Source organism: Salmo salar, chromosome 09 (genome assembly GCF_965601325.2).
Source record: "Salmo salar chromosome 09, fSalSal1, whole genome shotgun sequence".
Taxonomy (NCBI): domain Eukaryota; kingdom Metazoa; phylum Chordata; class Actinopteri; order Salmoniformes; family Salmonidae; genus Salmo; species Salmo salar.
Window position 1 is genome coordinate 91,917,501 of NC_138299.1, and position 21,182 is coordinate 91,938,682.

Below are 21,182 nucleotides of genomic sequence, written 5' to 3' on the forward strand. Positions count from 1 at the left end.
TCTTTCTCTCTCTTTCTCGCTCGCTCTCTCTTGCTCTCTCTCACTTTCTTTCTCTCTCACTGTCTTTCTCGCTCTTTCTCTCTCTCCGCCTCTCTCCAGAGGCGTGTCCAGTGCTGTGTAGTGGTAATGGTCAGTATGATAAGGGATCCTGTACCTGCTACAGTGGATGGAAGGGAGCAGAGTGTGCCGTCCCCACCACACACTGTATTGACCCTCTCTGTAGTGGACATGGGACCTGTACTGGCGGGAACTGTGTCTGCTCCCTGGGGTACAAGGGAGACAACTGTGCCAAAGGTGAGGAGAGGGAGTGTGTGTTTGGGGGTGGCTGGGTTTGTGGGTGGGTAGGTTGGTGGATGTGTGTTTGAGGAGGGGTATTGGATGTGTGTAAGTTGTCTATATAAACAATTTGGTGTGTCAGGGAGTGTGTGATAGGATGGAAGATGTATAGTGTGTAGCACATCACACACACACACAGCAGCCTCCCAGTCCCAGCTCGTCATAGCATCCTCTGCCTCCCCAGTGGTCCTGTTGTGTTTCTCTATATACAGATGAGGGTGGAGGAGCAGCCGGGTACATCACACGTCTGATTAAAGGATTACATCTGTTCTATTCATCCTGTTAAGATGGATCAACATGCTTCACATTAAGAGAGAGGGCTGGGAGAGAGGGAGAGAGAGAGGGAGAGATAGAGAGAGGGGAGAGGAAGAGAAAGAGAGAGGGAGGGAGAGAGAGAGGAAGAGAGGGAGAGAGAAAGAGGGGAAGAGAGGAGAGAGGGAGAGAGAGAGCGAGAGAGAGAGAGAGCGAGAGAGCGAGAGAGAGAAAGAGGGACAGACTACAGGTGAAGACAGATGTGAAGATGCGAGTGAAAGGTAATAGTAGAGAAGAAAAGAGGTAGAGGGATGATAAGAGAGAGAGAAGGAAGGAGAAAGAGAGAAGGAGAGAGGGAGAGAGGGAAGGTAGAGGGAAGGAGAGAGAGAGAGGGAAGGGAGAGGGAAGGAGATAGAGAAGGGAGAGGGAAGGAGAGAGAGAGAGGGAGGGAGAGAGAGAGGGAAGGAGAGAGAGGAGGAGAGAAGGAAGGGAGAGGGAAGGAGAGAGAGAGGGCAAGAGAGGGAAGGAGAGAGAGAAAGAGAGAGGGAGAGAGAGAGGGAAGGAGAGAGAGGAGGAGAGAGAGGAGGAGAGAGAGAAGGAGACAGGGAAGTGACAGAGGAGGGCAGAGAACAGGGTCAGCATTTTCCTCCACTCTTCATTTGACCCCTCCTTTCCCCCTCTCTGTTTCCTATCAACCCCCCTCTGTCTCTCTCTCAAATGTGATATTCATCACGCCATCACACCCGAGTCACTCAAACGATTTACCTGAAGTGGCGATGACACATAAATCTATACGTGACCCTCCGTTTCTGCCTCGCCAACACAATGGAGCGCCCAGACAGCAGCATGTGAAAACAAGTGGAGAGGGTCATTTTAGACAGGTGGAGAAATGGAGGGGCGGGGGATGAGAGGAGAGAGTGGGTAGTCAGAAGGGGGAAAGGGGGATGAGAAGAGAGTGGGGGGGAGGTGTCGAACAGAGGGAGTTGGGGGAATGAGGAGGAGGAGAGCAGGAGCTGGGGAGGGGGACCTTACAGTTTGTCAAATTGGTTTTCACTCACTGTTCATACTCATATCTGCCAGTCAGCCAGCCTGCCAATGTCAGATTATCCCCAGTGCATTGACACACACACACACACACACACACACACACACACACACACACACACACACACACACACACACACACACACACACACACACACACACACACACACACACACACACACACACACACACAAACACACAAACACACAGATACAGGGAAGGTTATATGTGAGGAAACGTAGCGTTCTGAGTGAAAATGATTGACTTATTAAATGCCTGTGAAAGGCTGTGTGAAGAGAATTACTCAAGTGTATCACAGGATGCTATAGAAATCTATAGAAATCACACATGAAGGAAACACAAAGCTAGTATTTCTCAGTATTTTAAACATTATTCTCTCTTTCTCTCTCTCTCTCTCCCCCTTCCTCTCTCTCGTTCTCTCTCTCTCCCTCCCCCTTTCTTTCTCTGTCTCTCTCCCCCTTTCTCTCTCTCTCTTTCTCTCTCTCCCCCTTTCTCTCTCTCTTTTTCTCTCTCTTTCTCTCCCCCCTCTCTCTCTCTTTCTTTCTCTCTCTCTCTATCTCTCCCCCTGACCCCACCCCTCCACCCCTCCCCCTCTCGCTCTGTAGTGGACTGCCTGGACCCGACCTGTTCTAATAATGGTATCTGTGTGAATGGGGAGTGCCACTGTAAACCCGGCTGGGGTGGCCCACACTGTGAGCTGCAGCGGGCACAGTGCCCAGACCAATGCCATGGCCACGGGGCATTCATACCAGACACTGGTCTCTGTAGCTGTGATCCTAACTGGATGGGACCAGACTGCTCTGTAGGTCAGTAGAACCCTATTCTGTAACCACTGACCCCTAATCCTTACCTCTAACCCTGATCAGATGGGACCAGACTGCTCTGTAGGTCAGTAGAACCCTATTCTGTAACCGCTGACCCCTAATCCTTACCTCTAACCCTGATCAGATGGGACCAGACTGCTCTGTAGATCAGTAGAACCCTGTTCTGTAACCACTGACCCCTAATCCTTACCTCTAACCCTGATCGGATGGGACCAGACTGCTCTGTAGGTCAGTAGAACCCTATTCTGTAACCGCTGACCCCTAATCCTTACCTCTAACCCTGATCGGATGGGACCAGACTGCTCTGTAGGTCAGTAGAACCCTATTCTGTAACCGCTGACCCCTAATCCTTACCTCTAACCCTGATCGGATGGGACCAGACTGCTCCGTAGGTCAGTAGAACTCTATTCTGTAACCGCTGACCCCTAATCCTTACCTCTAACCCTGATCGGATGGGACCAGACTGCTCCGTAGGTCAGTAGAACCCTATTCTGTAACCGCTGACCCCTAATCCTTACCTCTAACCCTGATCGGATGGGACCAGACTGCTCTGTAGGTCAGTAGAACTCTATTCTGTAACCGCTGACCCCTAATCCTTACCTCTAACCCTGATCGGATGGGACCAGACTGCTCTGTAGGTCAGTACCTCATCTAGCACCTTACCGACTGGGTGGGCCTAACCACAATTCTTATGTAAATATTACCCAGTCTTCCTTGCCTCTTATCTTAACCCCAATCCAATTTACCCTGTGGCTTACCCTAACCCTAGTACTTATGCCTAACCCGACCTCAACCCTAATGACAGTAGGGTTTTTGTAGCTGGGTGTAACTTTTTACATGTCTCTTTCTTCTCCCTCTCTACAGAGGTGTGTTCTGTGGACTGCGGGACCCACGGTGTGTGTTTGGGCGCAGCGTGTCAGTGTGAGGAGGGCTGGACGGGCACCGGGTGTGACCAGCGAGTGTGTAACCCACTGTGTATCAAACATGGAACCTGCAAGGACGGCAAGTGCCAGTGTCACCAGGGCTGGAATGGAGAGCACTGCACCATCGGTAGGTGGGGAGGGGAGGTGTGTTTGCGTGCATGTAGGATAGATGGATGGAAGGTTGGATGCCTCGCTATTTTGATTTACCCACAATGCTTTGAAACAGGAAGTTCCATTTCCCTTTCACCATTTCATCCGAGCAGCGCTTTTCCTCAGAACACTCCGGTGTCAGAAACACAGTGGGTGGGGAAACAACACTTTATGAGATCAAGTCTTTGTTCCCCACTAGAAACTAGGGCAGCTTTGTCTGCTGCGTCTTTCACAAGACAAAACTCTTCACTAGTCTGCTTGTCTGTGCTGATCTAGGTTATGCATGTGATCTTGGCTATGCATGTCCTTGCATTTTAAACTCCTTCCGTTCCTTTTTTCATAACGCCACTCTCTCTGCATGTTTTCTCTCAATGCAGACATGTGGGACTTGGTTGACAAAGGTAAAACTGTATTTTGGTTTTCAGCGTTTAGCTTCTCGTGCTGCATAGTAGTAGTAGCTAGTCGATGCTAGACGTTTGTGGGTTTGGGAATGGCTGGCTGGCGTTGGTAAGCTTGGCTCAGTAGACTAGTAGTCTGTGTGCTATCTATCTATCTATCTATCTATCTATCTATCTATCTATCTATCTATCTATCTATCTATCTATCTATCTGTCTGTCTGTCTGTCTGTCTGTCTGTCTGTCTGTCTGTCTGTCTGTCTGTCTGTCTGTCTGTCTGTCTGTCTGTCTGTCTGTCTGTCTGTCTGTCTGTCTGTCTGTCTGTCTGTCTGTCTGTCTGTCTGTCTGTCTGTCTGTCTGTCTGTCTGTCTGTCTGTCTGTCTGTCTGTCTGTCTGTCTGTCTGTCTGTCTGTCTGTCTGTCTGTCTGTCTGTGTTATAACAACCACTGCCACCCAGTGTTTTACCATCCACAACCTCCCAACCAGTGTTTACCATCCACAACCTCACAACCACTGTAGCCAGGGGTTACCATCCACAACCTCACAACCACTGTAGCCAGGGGTTACCATCCACAACCTCACAACCACTGTAGCCAGGGGTTACCATCCACAACCTCACAACCACTGTAGCCAGGGGCTACCATCCACAACCTCACAACCTCTGTAGCCAGGCATTACCATCCATAACAACAGCTACTGAGCCATGGGTTACCATCCACAGCCAGTGTAGCCATGGGTTACCATCCACAACCTCAGCCATTGTAGCTAGGGGTTACCATCCAACACCACTGTAGCCAGGCATTACCATTCACAACAACAGCCACTGAGCCATGGGTTACCATCCACAGCCACTGTAGCCAGGGGTTACCCTCCACAGCCACTGTAGCCTTGGGTTACCATCCACAACCACAGGCACTGTAGCCAGAGGTTACCATCCTCAAACCCAAAACCACTGTAGCCAGACATTACCATTCACAACCATAGATCATAGATCAAAGTCTGTGTCTGTTAACCTTAATGTTTCCATGGTGTCTGTCTGTGTAGCCAGGGGTCATAGATCACAGTCTGTGTCTGTTAACCTTAATGTTTCCATGGTGTCTGTCTGTGTAGCCAGGGGTCATAGATCACAGTCTGTGTCTGTTAACCTTAATGTTTCCATGGTGAATTAATGATTATCACTGTCTACAGTAAGTGTACTCTGTAGTATATCAAGGGGTCTGGACGGTAAGGCACAGGAGGTGGTGCCCTAGTCCCAGTCACTGCATCACATTTCCTCTCAACCACACTCTCATATGGGGGTATATAACAGAACAGTCCCCCTCAACCACTCTCTCATATGGGGGTATATAACAGAACAGTCCCCCTCAGCCTCTCTCTCATATGGGGGTATATAACAGAACAGTCCCCCTCAACCACTCTCTCATATGGGGGTATATAACAGAACAGTCCCCCTCAGCCACTCTCTCATATGGGGGTATATAACACAACAGTCCCCCTCACATTGAGCCTCAGTTAGATAGAGATTCTGGTCATGTATTGTGGGGGTATATAACAGAGATTCTGGTCATGTAATGTGGGGGTATATAACAGAGATTCTGGTCATGTATTGTGGGGGTATATAACAGAGATTCTGGTCATGTAATGTGGGGGTATATAACAGAGATTCTGGTCATGTATTGTGGGGGAAAATAACAGAGATTCTGGTCATGTATTGTGGGGGTATATAACAGAGATTCTGGTCATGTCACCACCCCACACCCCACACACACACCACCCCACACCCCACACACCACACACACACACCACACCACACACCAAACCACCCCACACACCACCCCACACACCACACCACACACACACCACACACCACACCACCCACACCACACACCACCCCACACACCACACCCCACATAACACACCACACACCACCCCACACACCACACCACACCACACACACACACCAGACCACACACCACACCACCCCACACACCACACCACCCGACATAACACACACCACACCACCCCACACACCACACCACCCGACATAACACACCCCACACCACCCCACACACCACCACACACCACACCACCCCACACACCACACCACACACAAGACCACCCGACATAACACACCACACACCACACACCACACCACACACCACACCACACACCAGACCACACCACACACCACACACCACACCACACACCTCACCCCACATCACACACCACACACCACCCGACATCACAAACCACACCACACCACACCCACCACACCATACCACCAGCATCACACCACCCCACACACCACCCCACACACCACACACCACCCCACATACCACACACCACCCCACACCACCCCACACCACAAACCACCCCACACACCACCCCACATCACACACCACACGCCACACACCACCCCACACACCACCCCACACACCACACCACACACACACCACACCACACACACACCACACACCACACCACACACCACACACCACACCACACACCACACCCCACATCACACACCACACACCACCCCACATCACAAAGCACACCACACCACACCCACCACACCATACCACCAGCATCACACCACCCCACACACCACCCCACACACCACACACCACCCCACATACCCCACACAACCCCACACCACCCCACACCACAAACCACCCCACACACCACCCCACATCACACACCACACGCCACACACCACCCCACACACCACCCCACACACCACACCACACACACACCACACCACACACACACCACACACCACACCACCCCACACCCCACACCAACCACACCACACACCACCCCACATAACACACCACACACAACCCCACACACCACACCACCCCACACACCACACCACCCCACACAACACACCACACACACATCAGACCACACACCACACCACACACCACACCACCCCACACACCACCCCACACACCACACCACACCCACCACACCACACACCACCCCACATCACAAACCACACCACACCACACCCACCACACCATACCACCAGCATCACACCACCCCACACACCACATCACACACCACACGCCACACACCACCCCACACACCACCCCACAACACACCAACCCACACACCACACACCACACCACACACCACCCCACACACCAGACCACACCACACAGCACACCACACACCACACCACACACCACACCCCACATCAAACACCACACACCACCCCACATCACAAACCACACCACACCACACCCACCACACCATACCACCAGCATCACACCACCCCACACACCACATCACACACCACATGCCACACACCACCCCACACACCACCCCACAACACACCACCCCACACACCACACACCACCCCACAAACCACCCCACACACCACCCCACATCACACACCACACGCCACACACCACCCCACACACCACCCCACACACCACACCACACACACACCACACCCCACACCACACCACACACACCACACACCACCCCACATAACACACCACACACAACCCCACACACCACACCACCCCACACACCACACCACCCCACACACATCAGACCACACACCACACCACACACCACACCACCCCACACACCACACCACACACCACACCACCCCACACACCACACCACACACACACCACACACCACACCACCCCACACCCCACACCAACCACACCACACACCACCCCACATAACACACCACACACAACCCCACACACCACACCACCCCACACACCACACCACCCCACACACCACACCACACACACATCAGACCACACACCACACCACACACCACACCACCCCACACACCACCCCACACACCACACCACACCCACCACACCACACACCACCCCACATCACAAACCACACCACACCACACCCACCACACCATACCACCAGCATCACACCACCCCACACACCACATCACACACCACACGCCACACACCACCCCACACACCACCACACAACACACAACCCCACACACCACACACCACCCCACAAACCACCCCACACACCACACCACATCACACACACATCAGACCACACACCACACCACACACCACACCACCCCACACACCACCCCACATCACACACCACATGTCACACACCACCCCATACACCACCCCACACCACACACCACCCCACACACCACACACCACCCCACACCACACCACACACACACCACACCACACACCACCCCACACCCCACACACCACCCCACACACCCCACCCCACACACCACACCACCCCACACACCACACCACCCGACATAACACACCACACACCACCCCACACACCACACCACACCACACACCACCCGACATAACACATCACACACCACCCCACACACCACACCAACCGACATAACACACCACACACACACCAGACCACACACCACACCACACACCACACCACACTAAACACCACCCCACACACCAGACCACATCACAACACACACCACACCACAAACCACACCACCACACCCCACATCACACACCACACACCACCCCACACCACACCACACACACACCACACCACACACCACACCACCCCACACCCCACACACCACACCACACACCACCCCACACCCCACACACCACCCCACACACCCCACCCCACACACCACACCACCCCACACACCACACCACCCGACATAACACACCACACACCACCCCACACACCACACCACACCACACACCACCCGACATAACACATCACACACCACCCCACACACCACACCAACCGACATAACACACCACACACACACCAGACCACACACCACACCACACACCACACCACACTAAACACCACCCCACACACCAGACCACACCACACCACACACCACACCACAAACCACACCACCACACCCCACATCACACACCACACACCACACACCACCCCACCCCACATCACACACCACACCCACCACACACCACACCACACCACACCACCCCACACACCACACCACCCCACATAACACACCACCCCAAACACCACACCACCCCACACCACACCACCCGACATAACACACCCCACACCACCCCACACACCACACCACACCACCCCACACACCACACCACCCCACACACAAGACCACCCGACATAACACACCACACACCACACACCACACCACACACCAACCCACACACCAGACCACACCACACACCACACCACACACCACACCACACACCACACCCCACATCACACACCACCCCACATCACAAACCACACCACACCCACCACACCATACCACCAGCATCACACCACCCCACACACCACCCCACACACCACCCCACAACACACCACCCCACACCACCACACACCACCCACATCACACACCACACGCCACACACCACCCCACACACCACCCCACACACCACCCCACACACACACCACACCACACACACACCACACCACACCACACCACACACACCACACCACACACCACACACCACCCCACATAACACACCACACACAACCCCACACACCACACCACCCCACACACCACACCACCCCACACACCACACCACACACACATCAGACCACACACCACACCACACACCACACCACCCCACACACCACCCCACCCTACACACCACACCACACACACTCCACCCCACACACCACACCACACACACACCACACCACCTGACATAACACACCACACACCACCCCACACACCACACCAAACCACACACCACCCCACACACCACACCACCCGACATAACACACCCCACACCACCCCACACACCACCACACACCACACCACCCCACACACCACACCACACACAAGACCACCCGACATAACACACCACACACCACACACCACACCACACACCACCCCACACACCAGACCACACCACACACCACACACCACACCACACACCACACCCCACATCACACACCACACACCACCCCACATCACAAACCACACCACACCACACCCACCACACCATACCACCAGCATCACACCACCCCACACACCACCCCACACACCACACACCACCCCACATACCACAAACCACCCCACACACCACCCCACATCACACACCACACGCCACACACCACCCCACACACCACCCCACACACCACACCACACACACACCACACCACACACACACCACACACCACACCACCCAACACCCCACACCAACCAAACCACACACCACCCCACATAACACACCACACACAACCCCACACACCACACCACCCCACACACCACACCACCCCACACACCACACCACACACACATCAGACCACACACCACACCACACCACACACCACCCCACACACCACACCACACCACACCACACACCACCCCACACACCACACGCCACACACCACCCCACACACCACATCACACACCACACACCACCCCACATCACAAACCACACCACACCACACCCACCACACCATACCACCAGCATCACACCACCCCACACACCACATCACACACCACACGCCACACACCACCCCACACACCACCCCACAACACACCAACCCAGACACCACACACCACACCACACACCACCCCACACACCAGACCACACCACACACCACACCACACACCACACCACACACCACACCCCACATCAAACACCACACACCACCCCATATCACAAACCACACCACACCACACCCACCACACCATACCACCAGCATCACACCACCCCACACACCACATCACACACCACATGCCACACACCACCCCACACACCACCCCACAACACACCACCCCACACACCACACACCACCCCACAAAACACCCCACACACCACCCCACATCACACACCACACGCCACACACCACCCCACACACCACCCCACACACCACACCACCCCACACACCACACCACCCCACACACATCAGACCACACACCACACCACACACCACACCACCCCACACACCACACCACACACCACACCACACCCACCACACCACACCACACACCACACCACCCCACACACCACCCCACACCCCACACCACACACACCACCCCACACACCACACCACCCGACATAACACACCACACACCACCCCACACCACACACACACCAGACCACACACCACACCACACACCACACCACACCCACCACACCACACCACACACCACCCCACACACCACACCACCCGACATAACACACCACACACCACCCCACACCACACACACACCAGACCACACACCACACCACACACCACACCACACCCACCACACCACACCACACACCACCCCACACACCACACCACCCCACACACCACACCACCCCACACACCACACCACACACACATCAGACCACACACCACACCACACACCACACCACCGCACACACCACCCCACATCACACACCACATGTCACACACCACCCCATACACCACCCCACACCACACACCACCCCACACACCACACACCACCCCACACCACACCACACACACACCACACACCACACCACCCCACACCCCACACACCACACCACACACCACCCCACACCCCACACACCACCCCACACACCCCACCCCACACACCACACCACCCCACACACCACACCACCCGACATAACACACCACCCCACACACCACACCACACCACACACCACCCGACATAACACATCACACACCACCCCACACACCACACCAACCGACATAACACACCACACACACACCAGACCACACACCACACCACACACCACACCACACTAAACACCACCCCACACACCAGACCACACCACACCACACACCACACCACAAACCACACCACCACACCCCACATCACACACCACACACCACCACACACCACACCACACACACACCACACCACACACCACACCACCCCACACCCCACACACCACACCACACATCACCCCACACCCCACACACCACCCCACACACCCCACCCCACACACCACACCACCCCACACACCACACCACCCGACATAACACACCACACACCACCCCACACACCACACCACACCACACACCACCCGACATAACACATCACACATCACCCCACACACCACACCAACCGACATAACACACCACACACACACCAGACCACACACACCACACACCACACCACACTAAACACCACCCCACACACCAGACCACACCACACCACACACCACACCACAAACCACACCACCACACCCCACATCACACACCACACACCACCCCACATCACACACCACACCCACCACACACCACACCACACCACACCACACCACCCCACACACCACACCACCCCACATAACACACCACCCCAAACACCACACCACCCCACACCACACACACATCAGACCACACACCACACCACACACCACCCGACATAACACACACCACACCACCCCACACACCACACCACCCGACATAACACACCCCACACCACCCCACACACCACACCACACCACCTCACACACCACACCACCCCACACACAAGACCACCCGACATAACACACCACACACCACACCACACACCACACCACACACCAACCCACACACCACACCACACACACACCAGACCACACACCACACCACACACCACACCACACTAAACACCACCCCACACACCAGACCACATCACAACACACACCACACCACAAACCACACCACCACACCCCACATCAAACACCACACACCACCCCACACCACACCACACACACACCACACCACACACCACACCACCCCACACCCCACACACCACACCACACACCACCCCACACCCCACACACCACCCCACACACCCCACCCCACACACCACACCACCCCACACACCACACCACCCGACATAACACACCACACACCACCCCACACACCACACCACACCACACACCACCCGACATAACACATCACACACCACCCCACACACCACACCAACCGACATAACACACCACACACACACCAGACCACACACCACACCACACACCACACCACACTAAACACCACCCCACACACCAGACCACACCACACCACACACCACACCACAAACCACACCACCACACCCCACATCACACACCACACACCACACACCACCCCACCCCACATCACACACCACACCCACCACACACCACACCACACCACCCCACACACCACACCACCCCACATAACACACCACCCCAAACACCACACCACCCCACACCACACACACATCAGACCACACACCACACCACACACCACACCACCCCACACCACACACACATCAGACCACACACCACACCACACACCACACCACCCGACATTACACACACCACACCACCCCACACACCACACCACCCGACATAACACACCCCACACCACCCCACACACCACACCACACCACCCCACACACCACACCACCCCACACACAAGACCACCCGACATAACACACCACACACCACACACCACACCACACACCAACCCACACACCAGACCACACCACACACCACACCACACACCACACCACACACCACACCCCACATCACACACCACCCCACATCACAAACCACACCACACCCACCACACCATACCACCAGCATCACACCACCCCACACACCACCCCACACACCACCCCACAACACACCACCCCACACCACCACACACCACCCACATCACACACCACACGCCACACACCACCCCACACACCACCCCACACACCACCCCACACACACACCACACCACACACACACCACACCACACCACACCACACACACCACACCACACACCACACACCACCCCACATAACACACCACACACAACCCCACACACCACACCACCCCACACACCACACCACCCCACACACCACACCACACACACATCAGACCACACACCACACCACACACCACACCACCCCACACACCACACCAACCGACATAACACACCACACACACACCAGACCACACACCACACCACACACCACACCACACTAAACACCACCCCACACACCAGACCACATCACAACACACACCACACCACAAACCACACCACCACACCCCACATCACACACCACACACCACCCCACACCACACCACACACACACCACACCACACACCACACCACCCCACACCCCACACACCACACCACACACCACCCCACACCCCACACACCACCCCACACACCCCACCCCACACACCACACCACCCCACACACCACACCACCCGACATAACACACCACACACCACCCCACACACCACACCACACCACACACCACCCGACATAACACATCACACACCACCCCACACACCACACCAACCGACATAACACACCACACACACACCAGACCACACACCACACCACACACCACACCACACTAAACACCACCCCACACACCAGACCACACCACACCACACACCACACCACAAACCACACCACCACACCCCACATCACACACCACACACCACACACCACCCCACCCCACATCACACACCACACCCACCACACACCACACCACACCACACCACCCCACACACCACACCACCCCACATAACACACCACCCCAAACACCACACCACCCCACACCACACCACCCGACATAACACACCCCACACCACCCCACACACCACACCACACCACCCCACACACCACACCACCCCACACACAAGACCACCCGACATAACACACCACACACCACACACCACACCACACACCAACCCACACACCAGACCACACCACACACCACACCACACACCACACCACACACCACACCCCACATCACACACCACCCCACATCACAAACCACACCACACCCACCACACCATACCACCAGCATCACACCACCCCACACACCACCCCACACACCACCCCACAACACACCACCCCACACCACCACACACCACCCACATCACACACCACACGCCACACACCACCCCACACACCACCCCACACACCACCCCACACACACACCACACCACACACACACCACACCACACCACACCACACACACCACACCACACACCACACACCACCCCACATAACACACCACACACAACCCCACACACCACACCACCCCACACACCACACCACCCCACACACCACACCACACACACATCAGACCACACACCACACCACACACCACACCACCCCACACACCACCCCACCCTACACACCACACCACACACACTCCACCCCACACACCACACCACACACACACCACACCACCTGACATAACACACCACACACCACCCCACACACCACACCAAACCACACACCACCCCACACACCACACCACCCGACATAACACACCCCACACCACCCCACACACCACCACACACCACACCACCCCACACACCACACCACACACAAGACCACCCGACATAACACACCACACACCACACACCACACCACACACCACCCCACACACCAGACCACACCACACACCACACACCACACCACACACCACACCCCACATCACACACCACACACCACCCCACATCACAAACCACACCACACCACACCCACCACACCATACCACCAGCATCACACCACCCCACACACCACCCCACACACCACACACCACCCCACATACCACAAACCACCCCACACACCACCCCACATCACACACCACACGCCACACACCACCCCACACACCACCCCACACACCACACCACACACACACCACACCACACACACACCACACACCACACCACCCAACACCCCACACCAACCAAACCACACACCACCCCACATAACACACCACACACAACCCCACACACCACACCACCCCACACACCACACCACCCCACACACCACACCACACACACATCAGACCACACACCACACCACACCACACACCACCCCACACACCACACCACACCACACCACACACCACCCCACACACCACACGCCACACACCACCCCACACACCACATCACACACCACACACCACCCCACATCACAAACCACACCACACCACACCCACCACACCATACCACCAGCATCACACCACCCCACACACCACATCACACACCACACGCCACACACCACCCCACACACCACCCCACAACACACCAACCCAGACACCACACACCACACCACACACCACCCCACACACCAGACCACACCACACACCACACCACACACCACACCACACACCACACCCCACATCAAACACCACACACCACCCCATATCACAAACCACACCACACCACACCCACCACACCATACCACCAGCATCACACCACCCCACACACCACATCACACACCACATGCCACACACCACCCCACACACCACCCCACAACACACCACCCCACACACCACACACCACCCCACAAAACACCCCACACACCACCCCACATCACACACCACACGCCACACACCACCCCACACACCACCCCACACACCACACCACCCCACACACCACACCACCCCACACACATCAGACCACACACCACACCACACACCACACCACCCCACACACCACACCACACACCACACCACACCCACCACACCACACCACACACCACACCACCCCACACACCACCCCACACCCCACACCACACACACCACCCCACACACCACACCACCCGACATAACACACCACACACCACCCCACACCACACACACACCAGACCACACACCACACCACACACCACACCACACCCACCACACCACACCACACACCACCCCACACACCACACCACCCGACATAACACACCACACACCACCCCACACCACACACACACCAGACCACACACCACACCACACACCACACCACACCCACCACACCACACCACACACCACCCCACACACCACACCACCCCACACACCACACCACCCCACACACCACACCACACACACATCAGACCACACACCACACCACACACCACACCACCGCACACACCACCCCACATCACACACCACATGTCACACACCACCCCATACACCACCCCACACCACACACCACCCCACACACCACACACCACCCCACACCACACCACACACACACCACACACCACACCACCCCACACCCCACACACCACACCACACACCACCCCACACCCCACACACCACCCCACACACCCCACCCCACACACCACACCACCCCACACACCACACCACCCGACATAACACACCACCCCACACACCACACCACACCACACACCACCCGACATAACACATCACACACCACCCCACACACCACACCAACCGACATAACACACCACACACACACCAGACCACACACCACACCACACACCACACCACACTAAACACCACCCCACACACCAGACCACACCACACCACACACCACACCACAAACCACACCACCACACCCCACATCACACACCACACACCACCACACACCACACCACACACACACCACACCACACACCACACCACCCCACACCCCACACACCACACCACACATCACCCCACACCCCACACACCACCCCACACACCCCACCCCACACACCACACCACCCCACACACCACACCACCCGACATAACACACCACACACCACCCCACACACCACACCACACCACACACCACCCGACATAACACATCACACATCACCCCACACACCACACCAACCGACATAACACACCACACACACACCAGACCACACACACCACACACCACACCACACTAAACACCACCCCACACACCAGACCACACCACACCACACACCACACCACAAACCACACCACCACACCCCACATCACACACCACACACCACCCCACATCACACACCACACCCACCACACACCACACCACACCACACCACACCACCCCACACACCACACCACCCCACATAACACACCACCCCAAACACCACACCACCCCACACCACACACACATCAGACCACACACCACACCACACACCACCCGACATAACACACACCACACCACCCCACACACCACACCACCCGACATAACACACCCCACACCACCCCACACACCACACCACACCACCTCACACACCACACCACCCCACACACAAGACCACCCGACATAACACACCACACACCACACCACACACCACACCACACACCAACCCACACACCACACCACACACACACCAGACCACACACCACACCACACACCACACCACACTAAACACCACCCCACACACCAGACCACATCACAACACACACCACACCACAAACCACACCACCACACCCCACATCAAACACCACACACCACCCCACACCACACCACACACACACCACACCACACACCACACCACCCCACACCCCACACACCACACCACACACCACCCCACACCCCACACACCACCCCACACACCCCACCCCACACACCACACCACCCCACACACCACACCACCCGACATAACACACCACACACCACCCCACACACCACACCACACCACACACCACCCGACATAACACATCACACACCACCCCACACACCACACCAACCGACATAACACACCACACACACACCAGACCACACACCACACCACACACCACACCACACTAAACACCACCCCACACACCAGACCACACCACACCACACACCACACCACAAACCACACCACCACACCCCACATCACACACCACACACCACACACCACCCCACCCCACATCACACACCACACCCACCACACACCACACCACACCACCCCACACACCACACCACCCCACATAACACACCACCCCAAACACCACACCACCCCACACCACACACACATCAGACCACACACCACACCACACACCACACCACCCCACACCACACACACATCAGACCACACACCACACCACACACCACACCACCCGACATTACACACACCACACCACCCCACACACCACACCACCCGACATAACACACCCCACACCACCCCACACACCACACCACACCACCCCACACACCACACCACCCCACACACAAGACCACCCGACATAACACACCACACACCACACACCACACCACACACCAACCCACACACCAGACCACACCACACACCACACCACACACCACACCACACACCACACCCCACATCACACACCACCCCACATCACAAACCACACCACACCCACCACACCATACCACCAGCATCACACCACCCCACACACCACCCCACACACCACCCCACAACACACCACCCCACACCACCACACACCACCCACATCACACACCACACGCCACACACCACCCCACACACCACCCCACACACCACCCCACACACACACCACACCACACACACACCACACCACACCACACCACACACACCACACCACACACCACACACCACCCCACATAACACACCACACACAACCCCACACACCACACCACCCCACACACCACACCACCCCACACACCACACCACACACACATCAGACCACACACCACACCACACACCACACCACCCCACACACCACCCCACCCTACACACCACACCACACACACTCCACCCCACACACCACACCACACACACACCACACCACCTGACATAACACACCACACACCACCCCACACACCACACCAAACCACACACCACCCCACACACCACACCACCCGACATAACACACCCCACACCACCCCACACACCACCACACACCACACCACCCCACACACCACACCACACACAAGACCACCCGACATAACACACCACACACCACACACCACACCACACACCACCCCACACACCAGACCACACCACACACCACACACCACACCACACACCACACCCCACATCACACACCACACACCACCCCACATCACAAACCACACCACACCACACCCACCACACCATACCACCAGCATCACACCACCCCACACACCACCCCACACACCACACACCACCCCACATACCACAAACCACCCCACACACCACCCCACATCACACACCACACGCCACACACCACCCCACACACCACCCCACACACCACACCACACACACACCACACCACACACACACCACACACCACACCACCCCACACCCCACACCAACCAAACCACACACCACCCCACATAACACACCACACACAACCCCACACACCACACCACCCCACACACCACACCACCCCACACACCACACCACACACACATCAGACCACACACCACACCACACCACACACCACCCCACACACCACACCACACCACACCACACACCACCCCACACACCACACGCCACACACCACCCCACACACCACATCACACACCACACACCACCCCACATCACAAACCACACCACACCACACCCACCACACCATACCACCAGCATCACACCACCCCACACACCACATCACACACCACACGCCACACACCACCCCACACACCACCCCACAACACACCAACCCAGACACCACACACCACACCACACACCACCCCACACACCAGACCACACCACACACCACACCACACACCACACCACACACCACACCCCACATCAAACACCACACACCACCCCATATCACAAACCACACCACACCACACCCACCACACCATACCACCAGCATCACACCACCCCACACACCACATCACACACCACATGCCACACACCACCCCACACACCACCCCACAACACACCACCCCACACACCACACACCACCCCACAAAACACCCCACACACCACCCCACATCACACACCACACGCCACACACCACCCCACACACCACCCCACACACCACACCACCCCACACACCACACCACCCCACACACATCAGACCACACACCACACCACACACCACACCACCCCACACACCACACCACACACCACACCACACCCACCACACCACACCACACACCACACCACCCCACACACCACCCCACACCCCACACCACACACACCACCCCACACACCACACCACCCGACATAACACACCACACACCACCCCACACCACACACACACCAGACCACACACCACACCACACACCACACCACACCCACCACACCACACCACACACCACCCCACACACCACACCACCCGACATAACACACCACACACCACCCCACACCACACACACACCAGACCACACACCACACCACACACCACACCACACCCACCACACCACACCACACACCACCCCACACACCACACCACCCCACACACCACACCACCCCACACACCACACCACACACACATCAGACCACACACCACACCACACACCACACCACCGCACACACCACCCCACATCACACACCACATGTCACACACCACCCCATACACCACCCCACACCACACACCACCCCACACACCACACACCACCCCACACCACACCACACACACACCACAAACCACACCACCCCACACCCCACACACCACACCACACACCACCCCACACCCCACACACCACCCCACACA

The 21,182-nt window shown here is 56.7% G+C and overlaps 1 protein-coding gene across 1 annotated transcript in view; it reads left to right on the top strand.

Annotated features, from left to right (window-relative positions):
• LOC106612130 (teneurin-2) overlaps positions 1-21,182 on the top strand; it is a 211,840-nt gene that overhangs the window by 119,851 nt on the left and 70,807 nt on the right. Inside the window, exons 8-10 of the mRNA XM_082955517.1 lie at positions 100-294; positions 2,259-2,459; positions 3,342-3,548. Of these exons, the coding sequence (XP_082811643.1) occupies positions 100-294; positions 2,259-2,459; positions 3,342-3,548 (603 nt within the window). The remainder of the gene's footprint in view (positions 1-99; positions 295-2,258; positions 2,460-3,341; positions 3,549-21,182) is intronic.